We start from the raw sequence: 18,905 nt of genomic DNA, 5'->3' as shown, positions 1-18,905 counted from the left end.
GGACTCAGAGTGGTTTACAAATTATATGTACATACAATATATTATATTACAGTAGAGTCTCACTTATCCAACATAAACAGGCCAGCAGAATGTTGGATAAGCGAATATGTTGGATAATAAGGAGGGATTAAGGAAAAGCCTATTAAACATCAAATTAGGTTATGATTTTACAAATTAAGCACCAAAACATGTTATACATCAAATTTGACAGAAAAAAGTAGTTCAGTACGCAGTAATGCTATGTAGTAATTACTGTATTTACGAATTTAGCAGCAAAATATCATGATATATTGAAAACATTGACTACAAAAATGTGTTGGATAATCCAGAACGTTGGATAAGCGAGTGTTGGATAAGTGAGACTCTACTGTATTAGCATAGCACAATATTAGCATTATATATTACTGTATTGAACTATACCACTATACTGTAATATTATTAGTAATATTATATGTAATAAAGAATATATAATTAATATTATTATATGGTATTATTATTAGTGTTATATTGTATTACATTATAATATTATTATCAATATTATATGTATATACAATATATTATATTATAAAACTGAGGGCGGGGGCCAGGTAAATGACCTCGGAGGGCCGCATCCGGCCCCCAGGCCTTAGTTTGGGGACCCCTGGTCTATTGCTTCAAGTTCTCCAAAGACTCCAAACTTCTTTTCATAGTTTCCTTCTCTAGTTCCTATATATGGACTTGAGAGAGCTCACTTCTAGCAGGACCCCCTAGGTGTAAAGGCAGCTGAGGTTACCTTACGTTTCTCCTTAATACTACCATGCACATGACTTTCTACACTTTCCCATCCAAGTCATCACTGATGATTTATTCTAAGTCATTGCATGGGGATCTGTTCTTGACTAAGCCCTGTAATGTTTTCGTTCATACAGAGTGAGGAAAAGAACAGGCAGCTACAAGATTGGTTGGAAGATGCCAAGCAGAAGCTCCAGCAGACCCTTCAGAAAGCTGAGACCTTGCCTGAGATAGAGGCTCAGTTAGCCCAGCGGGTGGCTGCCCTCAACAAGGTACTGTGCAAAGTGGAGAGGAGATTGAGTGGCCTTTGCTGGGGACAAAGGAAGTGACTGGTGGGACACATCAGCTGAGTCAAAGGATAGAATGGAGTGCATGTTTGTCACATGGTTGAGCTACCAAGAAAAGGAAAAATCACAACTTGATCCTCTTGTTCACCTTTTATAGGCAGAGGAACGCCATGGGAATTTTGAGGAGCGCTTACGTCAACTTGAGGCTCAGCTGGAAGAGAAGAACCAAGAGCTGCAGCGGGTGAGGAGATGTTGGGAACTGGGAAAGGGGTCTGATGAGCAGTTAGGCCAACAGTAGTTGGTGGAAAAGACCATAACTCTGTGGTGGAGTATATATTCTCTGCTATTATTAGTATTAGTGGGGGTGTGGAGGGATGGGTGTTTTGTTTTGTGGTGTGTGCGGGGGAAGGCATGTAATTTCATTGTTCTAAAGCACAATTACAAAGCCATTCTATATTAGTATTCTCAACATAATTATTAACTGTATTTATACCCTGCCTTTCCCAAAACTGGGATTACAAATGAAAACAAATACAGTAGTTTTAAGATGTATAAAACATAAACATTAAAATAGATTTAAACACAATGCAATAACATTGAAAACAATTTAAATATGTAAAATGGAAACAGTACCATGCCCTCATTAAGAGCCATTTCTTTGAAAACACTCAGTTCTCAGAAGTCTGTTCAATTTTTTAAGCCTTTGCCAGTGGAAAATATAACAAATAAGAGACCTTCCTGGGAAAGGGGTTCCAGTGGTTTTTGAGGAGGGATGTCCTGTACACTTTACTGACTTCTGCTCGCTCGCTCTCTCTCTCTCTCTCTCTCTCTCTCTCTCTCTCTCTATATATATATATATATATATATATATATATATATAATAGGCCCGCCAAAGGGAAAAAATGAATGATGAGCACAACAAGAGGCTCTCAGAAACGGTAGATAAGCTGCTTTCTGAATCCAATGAGCGTCTTCAGTTGCACCTCAAGGAACGGATGGGAGCCTTGGAGGAGAAGGTATGTATGTTTATGTATGTGGGTGATGAGTATGTGTGAGATGGTATAATAAATCTGATTTTGAAAAAGAGATTTTAGGAAGAAGCCTCTTGCAGACAAGGCTATATTTTATTAAGCTATCTGTTTAACTGGAGACTTGAAAATTGAAAGATGGAATCTCAACAATTTAAGATATGCAGATGACACCATACTACTAGCAGAAAATTGTAAAGGCTTGGAATGATTCCTGAAGAAAGTTGAGAAAAAAAGTGCAAAGGCAGCTTAATTTTAAGAAATGAACAATAATTACCAGCGATCATTTACATGATTTTAAAGTAGGTAATGAAGCCATTAAAATATATTTCCATATTTTGGTTTGGCCATTAGTCAGAATAAAGAATACAGTCAAAAAATCGGGATGTTAGGACTTGGACTATGAAGGAACTAGACAAAATCCTAAAGTGTAAAGATGTATCATTGAATACTAAAGTTAGGATGATCCATGGCATCATATTTTCAGTTTCTATGTAAGGTTGTGAAAAATGGACAGTAAAGAAAGTGGAGGGGAAGAAAATCAATTAATTTGTAATGTGTTGCTGGAGAAGAGTTCTATTGTGAATGACTAAAAATACAAATAAATGGCTCCTAATGCAAATCAAGTACCTATATACTTGAGTATAAGCTGAGTTTTTCAGCTCTTTTTAAGGGCTGAAAAAGCCCCCCTTGGCTTATACTCTAACTAGCTGTGCCCGGCCACGCGTTGCTGTGGCGAAGTATGGTGGTATGGGAAATAAAGTATTGAGGAATTGGTGGTAGTTAAGGTCAAGGGTAAAGATTTTCCCCAGACATTAAGTCCAGTCGTGTCTGACTCTGGGGGTTGGGGCTCATCTCCATTTCTAAGCCGAAGAGCCGGCGTTGTCCGTAGACTCCTCCAAGGTCATGTGGGATGACTACATGGAGCGGCGTTACCTTCCCGCCGGAGCAGTACCTATTGATGCACTCACATTTGCATGTTTTCGAACTTCTGGGTTGGCAGAAGCTGGAGCTAACAGTGGGGGCTCTCTCCGCTCCCCCAATTCAAACCTGCGGCCTTTCAGTCCAGAAGTTCAGTAGCTCAGCGCTTTAACACGCTGCGCCATCAGGGGATATTATTTCCTAAAGGCTGTGAATATACAATATTTCTGATTGGTTTTTTTTGTTTGTTGGAGGCAAGTATGAATGCTGCAATTAGGAAAAATGATTAGGATGTAATGGCCTTGTAGCTTTAAAGCCTGGCTGTTTCCTCCCTGAGTGAATTTTTTGTTGGGAGGTGTTAGCTGGCCCTGATTGTTTCCTGTCTGGAATTCCCTTGTTTTCAGAGTGGTGTTGTTTGCGATATTTTATGTGCTTCTACTGTCTGTGGCCCTGAGAAAACAGAGGATTTGCCAGACTTTGAGGATGGGAATACTTTGTTGGGAGGTGTTAGCTGGCCCTGATTGTTTCCTGTGTGGAATTCCCCTGTTTATTTACTGTCCTGGTTTTAGAGATTATATTGTTCTGCATTATTCTATCCCAGTAATTATTTCATATTAAAGAAGAATCTCATTTATCCAACATTCACTTATACAATCTTCTGGATTATCCAACGCAGTCTGCCTTTTCATAATCAATGTTTTTGTAGTCAGTGTTTTAAATTCATTGTGATATTTTAGCGGTAAATTTGTAAATACAGTACAGTAGAGTCTCACTTATCCAACATAAACGGGCCGGCAGAATGTTGGATAAGCGAATATGTTGGATAATAAGGAGGGATTAAGCATAAGCCTATTAAACATCAAATTAAGTTATGATTTCACAAATTAAGGACCAAAACATCATGTTAGACAACAAATTTGGAAGAAAAAGTAGTTCAATACACAGTAATTCTATGTAGAAATTACTGGATTTATGAATTTAGCACCAAAATATCACGATATATTGAAAGCAATGACTACAAAAATGCTTTGGATAATCCAGAACGTTGGATAAGCGAGTGTTGGATAAGTGAGACTCTACTGTAAATACTACATAGCATTACTGCGCATGGAAGTACTTTTTCTGTCAAGTTTGTTGTATAATATGATGTTTTGGTGCTTAATTTGTATAACGATTACCTAATTTGATGTTTAATTGGCTTTTCCTGAATCCCTTCTTATTATCCAACATTTCACTTATCCTGTTGGCCTGTTTACGTTGGATAAGTGAGACTCTACTGTATATTTCTAATCTTATATTATCTGCTCAGAACTGGATTATCTGAGGCCCCTTCTTCACAGCTGTATAAAATGCACACTGAAGTGGATTATATGGTAGTGCGGAGTCAAGATAATCCAGTGCAAAGCAGATAATATAAGATTATAAATGGGTTATATAGCTGTGTGGAAGGGCCTTGAGTCTACACTGCCATATAATCCAGTGCAAATTAGATAATCTGTGGAAGAAGACTCAGTGAGGCCTAAATCTGCCTATCCCCTAACTGAAACCTGGCTGTCCCTTGGCTGGTTGCTAGGCAACCAAGTGGGCAGAGATTAGCCCTCTAAACTGGCAGCAATTGGATAAAAAAAATTATTGTTCTCCCTCTAATTAGGACTTTATTTTTCTTTTCTTTTTGTTGTATCAACCTTGAGGCGTGGATGATGGGTTGTGTTGTCAAATTTTGAGGTTGGGGGGCCTGTACTTTTGTTGTTTTGTGAATTGCCGTGATGCCATCACTCTTTTATATATATAGATGAGAGTCCTGGCTGGTTTATATTTGGGTCGGCTTATACTCGAGTATATACGGTAATCAGAATTGGGCAGACTTATCTTACAGTTTTAGGTAAATATTCAAAAACATTTAGCTTCTATTAATGTAATTTTATCAGTATCTATTTTTATTTTTAAAATTTATCAGTAGTTGCTGCATTTTCCACCCTCGTCTTATACCCGAGTCAATATAGGGTATATACCTAGAAACCAAGATGACTAAACTTAGACAGTCATATTTTGGGCAGATTATGAGACCACGTGGCTCAATAAAAAAGGACAATAATGCTTGGCAAGGTAGAAGGCAGGAGAAAAAGAGGAAGACTGTATTAATCTGGATAGACATAATCAAGGGTGCCATATATCTGAGTGTGCAAGACTTGAGGAGGGCTATTGATGATAGGTTGGCTTGGAGATCTCTCATTCATAGGGTCAACCTGAGGGCAGTTAACAGCAACAAAAGCTGACTCAACATAGCAGAATTCCACATGCAACACTACCATTCTATCCTGAGCCATGCATCATTGCTTCCTCTGTTTGGTAGAAAAGGATAAAAAAATATGGGACTCAGGAAGGAAGAGGCTCTTTCTTGATGCTCTTGGTCTTACTAAAGCTTTTCTACTTCTTCTCCTCCCATTAAGAACACCCTGAGTGAGGAAATTGCCAACATGAAGAAGGTTCAGGATGAACTCTTGGCAAATAAGGTGAGGCCTTGAGTGCAACTGACTTTTGGCAGAGACTGTGAGATTAACCAAATCTGAGGGTATTCTTTTTTTTAAAAAAGTTTTTATTTATGCTTTTATTAATACATAAAAAGTAGGGGAAAACATTGTGTAAAATAGGCTAAGTAAGACAAGAAGAGAGTCAGAGATATATTCCAGAAAGAAAAGAAAAGAAAAAAAATCCCCCAACAAAAACGTCTTTTTAGCGTCTTCCAGGTCCTCTGCTTAGCAGGTCCCATTTTCTTCCTATCTTTTCTTTTTCCAGCATTGGAGATTTTGCTTCCATTGGCCTTGTATTTTCGTCTTTTCCTGCTCTATAATGTTCTACTAATAAATTTCTTTATTTGTTTCTTTAATTGTTTATTTTTTCTAAATATCGTTCCATTTTGCTCCAATCTGTCCTCTGCCTTTTTATATTGTTCTGTGATACTATTTGTGTCAAAATGTCCATGTTTTTTATGTCTATCACTCTTAGGTACCATTTTTCCAAGGCAGGAGTTTCACGGGTTTTCCATAATTGTGCTAGGCAGATCCTGGCAGCAGTTGCTAGATATACGAATAGCCTATTTGTATTGATGTCCATCTGGAAATATGTAATTCCTAGTAGGAAATATTCTGGTTTTAGCTCGAACTTTTTTTTTTGCAGTATTTTCTCCATCTCTTTATGGATCTCCCACCAGTATTTTTTTACTTTTTTGCAAAAATCTGAGGGTATTCTGAGTTTGGGGTAAGCATGGAGAAATGTAGATGTAAGGGAGGAATAAAAGTCATTTCTAGAAGAAGATGAGATGGAAGTCTCTGAGGTTAACTTGGCCTTTTTTATTTCTGCCCCTACAGGAGCAGCTGCTGGCTGAGATTGAGAGGATGCAAATGGAGATTGACCAGTTGCGTGGACGTCCAGTCTCTACCTATTCCCGGTAAGAACCAATTCAGTTTCTCCTCATCTTGTTTTCCCCTGAGATGGGTGGGGAGGCTGTTAGTTAGTCATAAACAGAGGAAAGTAAGTTATCTTCCTAGGAGACCCCTTTCATGCAGCTTCCAACCCCTAATGCAATGGGAATGTCCATCCATGCTGGGATGAAAAGTAAATCTGCTTTATTGCCCCCAGTATATTGGGTGCCTGGAAGAGTCCTTCAGTGCTGGACACCCCAATAGGAGAAGGGTTCAAGACAAGGTGGGAAAGGGCTCCTTGGTCGTTCTTGCTCACAGTCTTGTTTTTCCTGCTCCACGGAGGTCTCTGCCGGGCAGCGCGTGGGAGCTGCGTTACTCCCAGGCACCCACGCTGCCCGTGGGGGCCCACGTGGACCATTACAGCAGTGCTGGAGTGGCAAGACGTTCAAAGAAGGGCCGCTGGACTGTCAAGGATGAAGCTACCAAGGTATGGGATTGAATTCTTGATCTGATGTGGAATCAACCGGAAAAAGAGCTCCCCGGGATGGAGGTGGGGAATTAGTTCTAAGGGCCCTTCCAGACAGGCCCTATATTGAGGATCTGATCCCAGGTTTTCTGCTTATCCCAAATTATCTGGCAGTGGGGACTCATATAATCCAGGTTAAAGCAGAAAACCTGGGATCAGATCCTGAGATATAGGGCCTGTCTGGAAGGGCCCTTTGTTGACAGAGTCAAACGCCATCTTCTGCAACTAAGGCTGGATCTACACTACTATGTAATCCAGATCATCAAAGCAAATAATCAACATTATCTGCTTTGAACTGGGTTATATGAGTCTACATAGCCATATAATCCGCTTCAAAGCTGATAATCTGAATTTTATATGGCAATGTCAATCCAGGCATAGTGCCCTTCAAATGTTTTGCCCTGTAATGCCTATCAGATGATATGGCCCATACTTCATGATATGGCCATTTCTTAAAGACTTTTTAATACGCGATTTTTAAATATAGTCATTGGGGCCTAATATTGTTACACATAGAAGAGTTTAAGAGAGAGTGTGTGATGTGGTGGTTTGAGTGATAGGGTGGATCTACACTGATATATAATCCAGATTATCTGTTTGAACGGCATTATATGAGTTTACACTGCCATATAATCCTGTTCAAAACAAAACAAAAATCTGGATTTTATATGGTAGTGTAGATGGAGCCTTAGACTACAATCCCCACTTGGTCATGGGCCATGGTGGCACAATGGGTTAAACCCTTGTGCTGGCTGAACTGCTGACCTGAAGATTGGCAGTTCGAATCTGCAAGACGGAGTGAGCTTCCATCTGTCAGCCCTAGCTTCCCATGCGGGGACATGAGAGAAGCCTCCCAGCAGGATGGTAGCACATCTAGGCATCTTCTGGGAAATGTCTTTGTAGACGGCCGATTGTCTCATACCAGAAGCGACCCAATTCGCTTCTGCATGATTAAAAAAATGGGGACCCATTTGGTGAGTTTGATCATGTCACACTCCCTCAGCCTTAGATGAAGGTAAAGACAAACTCACTCCACATAAATATTGTCAAAAAAACACCTTCTCCATAAGGATTGCCACAAATTGGAAACAACTTGAATGCACACAAAAACTGGGTTCTAGCTGTTCTAGTCTTTTCTTGGGTATTTAGGTAATATATTTTGATTCAATTTAAATTACTCTGTAGTCTTGATGCTGAGCTGCTTTAAATTGTTTTGATTGCATCCTACCCTGAGATCTCATAAGAGAGGGCGAGAGAGGGATATTTTAATAAAAATAATAGATAAATGAATAATTGGTGCGGTATCATGGAAGGACACCAAGCTGGGAAGGCTAGTCTAGAGTCGGCATCGTTTGATTAGAAAGAAATCTGGGGTCATATTAAGTATTACAATGCGTGACTGCCACTACAGTCGGCAAACCTTCATTTCAGTTTCCATGGCAATGTCTAGCAATACAGAACACCCAATGTGACATCCTCATGCACTCGCGTTTTTCTGCCCCCACAAGTGGCAGCCGATAGAATAAAGCACAAACTGGAAAGTCTGGTTGTGGTGACATAATCTAATACAATTTGTACTATTAGACATCATGGAAAATATTTGGAGAGAACCTGATGCAGGATGGTGACCAAATTCCTCTCTCTAATGTTTCGTTTTGACCTGTTTGTTTGTTTATTTTTACCCCGCTGCAGGGTTTTAAAAAAAAAATTAAAAGCATCCTACAAAACCTAAAATATGACCTTAAAAATAGTAACATGAACAAGCACTAAATATAATCAATAAACAATACACTAGAAACAATAAATACAAGCATCTTAAAATAGCAACCATGTTGAACGGAAAACACAGTGTATTAAATAATATATATATATATATATATATATATATATATATATATATATATCTCACATACTATTTATTTATCGTGTCAGAAGCAAATTGAGAATACAGTTATAACGTATAGAAAAACCACAAGGTTAAAAACTTGGCATCACTGTAGAGTCTCACCTATCCAACATAAACGGGCCGGCAGAACATTGAATAAGCGAATATGTTGGATAATAAGGAGGGATTAAGGAAAAGCCTATAAAATATCAAATTACATTATGATTTTACAAATTAAGCACCAAAACATCATGTTTTACACCAAACTAACAGCAAAAGCAGTTCAATACATGGTAACGTTATGTAGTAATTACTGTATTTACGAATTTAGCACGAAAACATCGCAATGTATTGAAAACACTGACTATAAAAACATTGGCTACTAACAAATTGACTACAAATAAAGATAGAATTGCATAAAATGAACTTACAGTAACAATATTGTCGGAAATTAAATGCATAAAGAGTTCAGTCCTTGCTGCCTAGAGAAACAGCTGTGGATCTGGGCAGGAGGCAGACTGCGTTGAATAATCAAGAACGCCGGATAAGTGAATGTTGGCTAAGTGAGACTCTACTGTATACTAAATATCCTTTGACCAGAAGCTGGCCACTTGGAGTTCAGCGCGTTCCAAGTCACCCAGTCTTCTGTGTGCCCAGGAGAAAGTTTCTTATCCGATATCAGCCACTGATTGAGGTTCCAGGTTTTAGTCTGCCACTCTTGGACTCTCGCTTGCTGAGATGTTCCTGCAAGTATCTCTGTAGATCTTAGGAAGCTATTTCTTGATTTAAGGCGTTGGCTTGCTGGCTGATATCCAAACAGAGGATGGACCAGAGATGTCAATGCCTTGGCCCTTTCATTACAGGTTGCTATTCCCGATGGATATCAGGTGGTGCAACACTGGCTAAACAGTGTAATTTCTCTAGTGGGGCGTAGATATCCTGTGATAATGCGGCATGTCTCATTATGAGCCACAGCCACTGTTTTAACGTGGTGAGATGTATTCCACACCAAGCATATTGCATATTCAGCATCAGAGTAGCAAAGTACAAGGGCAGATGTAAAATTATACTAAAATAAGAATGATTTTAATTAATAGCTGAAAACCTTTTAAAAATGAATATTTAGCAGATATTCAGATATACCATACTTTCAGTATAACTATCAAAAAAACCAACAGATGGGAAATGAAAATTCCAGGTTGAAGAAAGCATAAGACAGCCAAAGTTTCTTGCTCTGGAAATTTTAAGTTGCTAGTTGAGTTTTCAAACACCACAGACTGTTTAGCTAAATTTTATATTTTGTATTCATCACTGTTCTGTTTCAGCTGCCTTGGCTTCCGGATTTTGGGAAATCAGGATACAAATGATCTTAGATCCAAGAAAAATAATGCTATGTTTCCGGAAGGTCTCCTTCCAGTTTGTTTTTAATTCTGTATAAAGTTAGTTTAATGAATTTGCTATGTTTTAAAATTCTTTGTTTTCTTAATTTTACTGTTAGCCTTCTTGGATTCTATTGTTTGGGAGAAAGGTGGGCTAAAGGTCTAAGGCCCCTTCTACACAGCTGTATAAAACCCAGACTATTTGCTTTGCATAGAATTATCTGGCAGTGTGGACTCATATAATCCAATTCAAAGTAGATAATGTGGATTATCTGCTTTGATAATCTGGATTATATGCCAGTGTAGAAGGGGCCTAAGAAATAGTTAGCTATAGATGGGGAACCCAGAATAGGCTAGGGATTGCTGAAGCCATCCTTGTTAAAAATGAGCAGGCAAAATTATACCAAGTCCTCTCTGTAGTTGAATCACCTAAGGAATTGTCATTTAGAACTATACTAAATGATTACATGCACATATATGCAAGACAAGTATTATGGCTGAGCCTTCTCTTTAATAAGTCTATGGGCCCTTCCACACAGCCATATAACCCAGAATATCAAGGCAGATATTCACAGTATCTGCTCTGCATTGGATTATTTGAGCCCACACTACCATATAATCCAGTTCAATGTGGATCATGCCATCTATCCTAGACATGTTTATTTGTGAGTAAACTACACTGAATCCATGGAGGAGATTTAAAAGTAAACATTGTGTTTGTTAAGAGAGTTTGTAGTTAAGATTTTTTTTCAAAACTAAATTTTGTAATGTTTCAGGGCTTTTTTGTATTTTGCTATTGCTTTCATTGCAGTCAGATTGTTACCTGTTTCAGTTGGATGATGATTACAGTGATGATTATAATGACCATTTTCATGCCATATGTTCTGTGGTTTCACTGTTTTGTAAACACATTCCCATAAGGAGATGGAACTAATCTCCCTGCCATTGTTAACCCTCCCCTCTTAAAAATGTTCCAGGGTCCCTGGTTGTAGAAAAAGACAGTTTAGTCCTATACACTTAATGGGCATCAGGGTAAGGGTGCTTCCACAGCAGCCTTTTTATCTAAGTAGAGAAGGCATAGGAAGCTGAAAAGGGTATTATCAAACTTGTTAGGGAGAAAGAGGGATTGTTTATTGCAGCGAGCGAATAGAATATAGTAATGGTCCTATCCCTTTCCTTTTATCTCCCTTCTTTGTCCACAAAATGCTAATAATAATCATTTCTTCTTTCCTTCCTACAATTTCTTCTGGACACCAACCTGGTGAGTGTTTCTCTTGATTATTATGGAAAACCCTTTCTTTACTGAAGAACAATACCAGGGGTCAGAGATGCGATCAGGAGAGGCAAATTCTCTCTCCCTTTTGGCAGTCAGATAATTAAAAGGAAGGGTAAAATGGGTGCATTTTCTGCCCCCAAATAAAAATTCTGTCCTTCAGCCTGTTTCCTTCAGTTCCCATGTTTCTATCATTGCCCTAACTTAAAACTTCAATGGAGCATTTAGAAGTACAGATAGGTTGCTGTGAGTTTTCCGGGCTATATGACCATGTTCCAGAAGCATTCTCCTCTGACGTTTTGCCCACCTCTATGGCAGGCATCCTCAGAGGTTGTAAGGTCTGTTAGAAACTAGGCAAGTGGAGTTTATATATCTGTGGAATATCCAGGGTGCGAGAAAGAAATGTTTTCTGTCGGAGGAAAGTGTGAATGTTGCAATGGGCCACCTTGATTAGCATCTAATGGCCTTGCATCTTCAAAGCCTGGCTGCTTCCTGCCTGGGAGAATTAATAATAAATAATAATAAACTTTATTTTTATATCCCACCCCATCTCCCCGAAGGGACTCGGGGCGGCTCACAACAGGGACAAGCCCGAAACAACAACACAACATATTTGACAAAAACTTAAAACATTCAGTCTTGGGAGGTGTTAGCTAGCCCTGATTTTTTTCCTGTCTGGAATTCCCCTGTTATCTTAGTGTTGTTCTTTATTTACTGTCCTGATTTTTTTTTAATACTGGAAGGCAGATTTTGTCCATTTTCATGGTTTCTTTCTTTCTGTTGAAATTGTCCACATGCTTGTGGATTTCTGTGGCTTCTCTGTGCACTCCAACATGGTGGTTGTTAGAGTGGTCCAGCATTTCTGTGTTTTCAAATAATAGGCTGTACAGTTAGGCTTCAAAAGAAAAAAGGCAGTGAAATTTACCAAAGGAATAGTAAATATAAGAATCAAATTTCCAGAGCAAATATAAGAGTTCGAGGTGTGAAGAATGTTCAGTGTCCCATTCTTTGTGATGCTAGAAATTTGGAGACTAAAGAAAAAAAATCATTTCAAGTGGGCAGAATTCTTATTTGGAAAAGCCCTCCACATCGCTGCATCTCTGCCCTCAGTTTCAACAGGCACGGTCTTTTCTCAGGATCGGCTTCTAGAATCAAAGCTTTCCTTTGTCTGGCAAGTAAGCAAACGTGCGTTGATCAGGGAAGGCAACTGAATCATACTTTTATGTTCTCGTTCTTTCCTTCTGTTCCTCGACAGGTGGCGTTCCTGTCTCAGGAGTGGGAGAGAGCTCAGCAGGCAGCAGCCGGAGCGAGTTTTGAGAGTGGGCTAGACGGCTCCGACGAAGATGAACGCGACCCCTTGTTCAGCTCAGCCGACCTGCTTTCCCCCAGCGGGCAGGCTGACGTGCAAACCTTGGCCATCATGCTACAGGAACAGTTGGAAGCCATCAATAAAGAAATCAAGTGAGTTGCCCTGGGCAGACTGCAGCTTTCATACTTGCTTTGCCGCTTCATTCCAGAGCTGCACGACTTTTCTCCAGTACAGTACCCTCTCATTGCCACAACATGCACACACCTGTTTCAAATACAGTCTCTCCTTATGTTGTCTTCTGAGCTTGATCACTGGCATAGCTTACATGGTTAGGAGATTGAGGTGGGAATGTGGAGAGTACTGGTGAGATAAAAGAGACTGTCCCACATCCTCATAAATATTGTAGTAATCTATGTTCAGGAATACTCAAAGCGGCTATCATAATGTTTTCAAAATACTATAGAAAACAAGAAAGAGACAGGACTAAAGGATATTTAACCTGAACATTAGGAAGACCTTCCTAACTGTGAGAGCTGTTCAGCAGTGGAACTTATTACTGTATATGCATGTATGTGACTAAATTTTCTGTGGGATCACTACTTGTGTAAGTGTGTGTTAAGAGAAAAACACCTGGTTAATTACAACTCATGGTTGAGTAATTGGAACAATCAGGGCTAACAGGCTTGAGCCACTCCCTGAATGGGGTATATCTGGGAAATGTTTGCAATGTCTTTTGGGGACTTACTGGGGGACTTACTGGGGGACTTACTGGGGGACTTACTGAATACTTGCTGAGAAGTTGCATGAATTTAATGCAAGAGACTATGTGAGTTTTTGTTGCTGGAAGTTTTATTATGATTTTTGACTCTGCTACTTAAGAGTAAATTTTGATTTTCTCTTCCATTTTCGTGGCTTGTTTTTTTTTTCTTTTGCTCATTGTGGATAAAACAAAGGACTGAATAAGTCTGGACAGGACTGCACGCAGTTTGTTTTTCTACAAACCCGTAACTCTGCCTCGGAGTTTGGTGGAGGCTCCTTCTTTGGAGGCTTTTAAACAGAGGCTGGATGGCCATCTGTTGGGAGTGCTTTAAATGTGATTTTCCTGCTTCTTGGCAGGGGATTGGACTGGATGGTCCATGATGTCGCTTCCAACTCTACGATTTTGTGATTAACCTTTGATCTTAATTTCAGTGTTGCCAAGGTGCAGCTAGCTTCATCTGAATTCAACCCAGAAGTCTTAATTTTGGTTAAAATGCATTTCATTCAGAACAGCCTTATTTGGGAGCATAGCCAGCCCTCCATTTTTTACAGATTGTGTATCCACAGTTTAAACCTGGCTGGAAAATATTTGAAAAAAATTCAATAAGTAAGAGTTGATTTTTGCCATCATATATCATGGAATTTAATGCTGGTATCTGTGGGGGTTCTGAAACTAAACCCCAGTGCTTATCAAGGGCCCACTGTACATACATTCCCCCTCTTTTTTGTGGTTATATAGACCTCTGTTTACATATTCAGGTGTATCTGGGTTTTCATATCCCTTGTGTACATTTAGATTGGCAGAGTAACATTTGATTTTCCATTTGGTGCTGAATTTAACAAAAATTGTACTCCTAGCCTTCATGTCTTCAGATTTATTTCAGAAACTGAATTGTGAAAGCAGAAAAATAAAATAAATGAAGGTTATAAAAACTACTTCATTTCCTGACAAAAGAGTCTTCTGAATGTGAGATTTGACAAAGGAAGGAAGAATTGGGCATTTTCGTGATGATATATGTTTCTCTTGCTCTCTTTGCCAGGTTGATCCAGGAGGAAAAAGAATCCACAGAACAACGGGCAGAGGAAATCGAGAGCCGAGTGACTAGTGCCAGCTTGGACGGTTCCCTCGGCCGCTACCGCTCAGGCGCTTCCATCCCTCCCTCCGTCACCAGCTCCACCCTGGCCAGCCCTTCTCCCCCCAGCAGTGGCCACTCCACCCCCCGCTTGGCGCCCCATAGCCCTGCTCGCGATGGGGAAAAAATGGTATGTCATGACTGTGAGAGGGAGCATAGTGATCATTCCCTGTTGTAGCGCCCTCATCCTAAATTGCTCCTGTGGAAAGAAAGGGCTTGAAAAACTCCCCTACCCAAACCTTGATGTTGCTGTCTTTTTTTAAACACACACACATATGTCTTCCACTAAGAGCATTGTTCCCTCTAATTAGGAGGTTTTTTATGTCAGGAGTGACTTGAGAAACTGCAAGTCGCTTCTGGTGTGAGAGAATTGGCTGTCAGCAAGGACATTGCCCAGGGGATGCTTGGATGTTTTATCATCTTGTGGAAGGCTTTTCTCATGGGAAGCTGGAGCTGATAGATGGGAGCTCATCCGCGCTCCCCGGATTCGAACCGCCTAACTTTTGGTCAGCGGTCCTGCCGACACAAGCATTTAACCCATTGCACCACCGGGGCTCCTGGGGAAATTAACGTAGTACTAGTTAGCAGCAGCCCTTCAGAACCTCTAGTAGAGGTCCTTTCCATCTTTTCCAGCTGAAATCCTTTAAATAGACATGGCAGAGAAGTCAGCTTCCATGCTCAAGAGAACTGTACTATGGAATACCAGAATCTTTACATTGGTCCAGCTCACTGTTGGCTTCATGGAACCCACTTGGGTGACTGCTTTAGGAAATAGAAGGCTGGTCGAAATGGACCCTTTATCTGATCCAATAAAATGGATCTGTTGTTCATTGTCTTGTGTTTTTACATGGAGTACCTTGTTTGCTTAGGTACCACTATTGCTTGCATTTTCCCATTATTTCTGGGTTTGTGCACATTACAGACAAGGGTGCCTTTTTCACATTCATCTTTTTTTTACTCTGAGAATGTATGGGGCAGGACTTTATCTTGTCTCTGTTCAACGGTAGAGTTAAAACCCTATTTTGAGACACTCCAGATCTCCCAGGGATCTGCCATTACATCCAGGACTTCTCCTCTTCCCTCTCTCCAAATCTAACTGCCTGAGACTGTAATGGGCAATAGAATTCCCCTGCAGAAACAAAGCTGTCAGCTGTCTCATAATAGCACCTCCGACCTGAAATGCACATCTAGCCTGGGATATTCTTTCTGAGGCAAATGCCCAAATCAAGATACCTAGCACCCAAAGGCTTTTGAAAAAAAATTTTTTGAATCAGAGCAGAAAATCTCACAAGTATCTCTCTATTCCTGGGAAGGAAAATGCAATAATAATAAACTTAACAACAGAGATTATGTTTCCCTGTCATGGCATGTCAAATTAGCTTGCTTAACAGATAAGGAGGAATACTGTCAACCTGAGACTGTTTGAACATGTCACCTTCTGGCAGTGACACATAATATTTATTTATTTATTTACAGCATTTATATTCTTCCCTTCTCACCCCGAAGGGGACTCAGGGCAGATTACAACACACACATACATGGCAAACATTCAATGCCATTCGACATACAGGACAGACAAACAGTTAAAGGTATAACGGCATTTTTTCCCCAACTTTGGCACCTGGAGGTTATGCTCCATTCCGGCCACAGGGGGTGCTGTTGCTCCATCCACTATGATAACAAGCATAGTGGATGCTTTAATCACAGAAATTTTCCTCCTTGCTCTTTGATCACTGGCGTTTTTTATGGTGCCATAAAATACCTCCCCGCATAAGCAGCGCCTAATTTCTTTACTCAAAGCCCAACTGTTTCTGAACTGCTTAGGTGGACAGTGAGCTGGGCTGATGGTTGGTTGCTCACTCCGACTGGGGCTTCAAACTGCCCACCTTCCGGCTGGCAATGATCTGTTGCTGCTGGTAATTAACCAGCTGTGCTAAGGCCTGGCCCTATAAGTTTCTCATTGTGTTGTTTTTTCCTCCCAACAGAACCACATTGCCAAGGATGAAGGGAGAGGGTCTGACGAAAAGGCCCTGGCACTCTGTGAGCCCCCGGCTCCCTCCACCCCCCGCACAATGCGCCTTGAACGCATGACCCAGGCCTTAGCCCTGCAGGCTGGAAGCCTGGAAGACGGGAGAGAGCTCAGGACCAGGTGAGTTGCACGGGAGTAGATGTAGGACAATACAGAAGCCATTAGGCTTTGTTGGTAGAGGTTGTGCAACTGAAGTATAGCATAGATGGTAATATTTACATTCATATTTTTACAGTCTACAACAGGGTCCTCAAACTTTTAAAGCAGAGGACCGGTCCACAATCCTTCAGACTGTGGAGGGGCCGAATTATCATTTGGGGAAAAAACGAACAAATTCCTATGCACACTGCACATGTCTTATTTGTAGTGCAAAACAACAACAACAACAATGAAAGTACAATACAATATTTAAAAATGAAAACAATTGTAACCAACATAAACCTATCAAGATTTCAATGGGAAATGTGGGCCTGCTTCTGGCCAATGAGATAGTCAAGTTAATTAGGATTGTTGTTGTTGTGTGCCTTCAAGTCGTTTCAGACTTTGGGCGAGCCTAAGTCTAAAATTATTTATTTATTCATTTACTACATTTATTTATTACATTTATATCCCACCCTTCTAACCCCGAAGGGGACTCAGAGCAGCTGTATGCACATACAATATTATTATTATTATTATTATTATTATTATTATTATTATTATTATTATTATTATTATTATATTAGCATAGCACAATATTAGCATTATATATTACTATATTGAACTATACCACTATACTGTAATATTATATGTAATATATATCATATAATTAATATTATTATATGGTATTATTAGTATTATATTGTATAACATTATATTATTATCAATATTATATGTATATACAATATATTATATTATTTAAAATGATATAAAATATTATATTATAAAACTGAGGGCGGGGGCCAGGTAAATGACCTTGGAGAGCCGCATCCGGCCCCCGGGTTTTAGTTTGGGAAGCCCTGGTCTACAGCACTACTGGTATATTTATTTCCCAATATTCTGGTATGGTAGGCAGAGGGGTTATGAGTGTACCTTTTCTGAGGTGAATAAAGTTTATATAGACTATATGCAACAGAGTTCCTGAGCATGTGCAAAATATCCCCCCTTCCTGAATGAAAACAGAGGACAGTTCTTTGACATTACACGATTGAGGCTTCTGGGATGTTGAGTCTAACAACAGCTAGATGGCCGTGTGATTCTTGCCTCTGCTCTTGGGTGATGTTGACCATGGGTTGGAATGATGAACCTGGTGGTTGGCAAAGGCAAGAAAGATCTTTTTTCAGAACTGTGGGGAATCTTCTTGTCAGAGAAAAACTTATTTAATTCTGCCTTTGATTCTTTTCATTGTAACAGTATGGGAGCAGAGGGCACTAACAGCAGCCAGGATTCCTTACACAAATCCACCAAGAAGAAGAGCATCAAGTCCTCCATTGGACGCCTCTTTGGGAAGAAAGAGAAAGGGAGAATGGGACAGTTGGGCCGTGAGTCCCCCTCACTTGGTATGCTTTGCCCACCCGCAGCTTCCCCTCTGCTTCTTCTCAACCTCTACTATGTGTCCTTGTCTTTTACAAATGAGTACGCTACAGACCCTTGTAGATGCCAATTGTTCTGCCTCCTAGTAAACATCCACCATAGCAACCAGAAATAAATCTTGGTCCTATACGTCACATCAAACTCAAACACCACGAATTCTTCATTTCCACACTCTCTATTTGTGAAGTCATTGTGGTCTCATTAGAATTGTCTTCAGTTTCTATGCCCTTCAGTTTTTGGCTGGCTTCCCAAATTCAGTATCTTTCCAGGTACCACCAGATCTGTTGGAATGGTCTGCTGAATTGAGCTTCCATTATAGACGCTGTTCTGCAGATTTCTGTCAAACACACTCACACATATAACATGCATAACTGGTCTTCTTAAAATTCTGCACAAATCACATGAGACAGTTTTTGGGAGGAGATGAATAAGGGTGCTGTTGCTGTGGCAGGGCAGTTGGAAGTCTCCAGTAAGCCTGGCACACAGTGTAAAATATCTCATTTCCATACAGCTCTTCCCATTGGCACTTAGGATATACAAAGGATTCAAAGGATTACACAAAGATCATATTTGGAAGCGACCACAAGGCCCATCCAGTCCCACCCCCAGCT

General features: G+C 40.0%; 1 protein-coding gene across 6 annotated transcripts in view; it reads left to right on the top strand.

Annotated features, from left to right (window-relative positions):
- The window catches only part of ppfia3 (PTPRF interacting protein alpha 3), an 87,369-nt gene that overhangs the window by 51,374 nt on the left and 17,090 nt on the right, over positions 1-18,905 (top strand). For 3 of the 6 annotated variants that reach the window (XM_008113587.3, XM_062957024.1, XM_003222688.4), the window contains 10 exons: positions 909-1,043; positions 1,216-1,299; positions 1,943-2,074; positions 5,458-5,520; positions 6,376-6,455; positions 6,772-6,916; positions 12,766-12,953; positions 14,601-14,823; positions 16,679-16,842; positions 18,115-18,260. In XM_008113587.3, coding sequence (XP_008111794.1) covers positions 909-1,043; positions 1,216-1,299; positions 1,943-2,074; positions 5,458-5,520; positions 6,376-6,455; positions 6,772-6,916; positions 12,766-12,953; positions 14,601-14,823; positions 16,679-16,842; positions 18,115-18,260 — 1,360 coding nt within the window. The remainder of the gene's footprint in view (positions 1-908; positions 1,044-1,215; positions 1,300-1,942; positions 2,075-5,457; positions 5,521-6,375; positions 6,456-6,771; positions 6,917-12,765; positions 12,954-14,600; positions 14,824-16,678; positions 16,843-18,114; positions 18,261-18,905) is intronic. The other 3 variants (XM_008113588.3, XM_016994647.2, XM_008113586.3) reach the window with 3 other exon arrangements.

This window comes from Anolis carolinensis, chromosome 6 (assembly GCF_035594765.1).
Source record: "Anolis carolinensis isolate JA03-04 chromosome 6, rAnoCar3.1.pri, whole genome shotgun sequence".
Lineage (NCBI taxonomy): Eukaryota > Metazoa > Chordata > Lepidosauria > Squamata > Dactyloidae > Anolis > Anolis carolinensis.
Note: the sequence above shows the minus strand (reverse complement) of the source record. Positions and strands in the feature narration are given on the sequence as shown.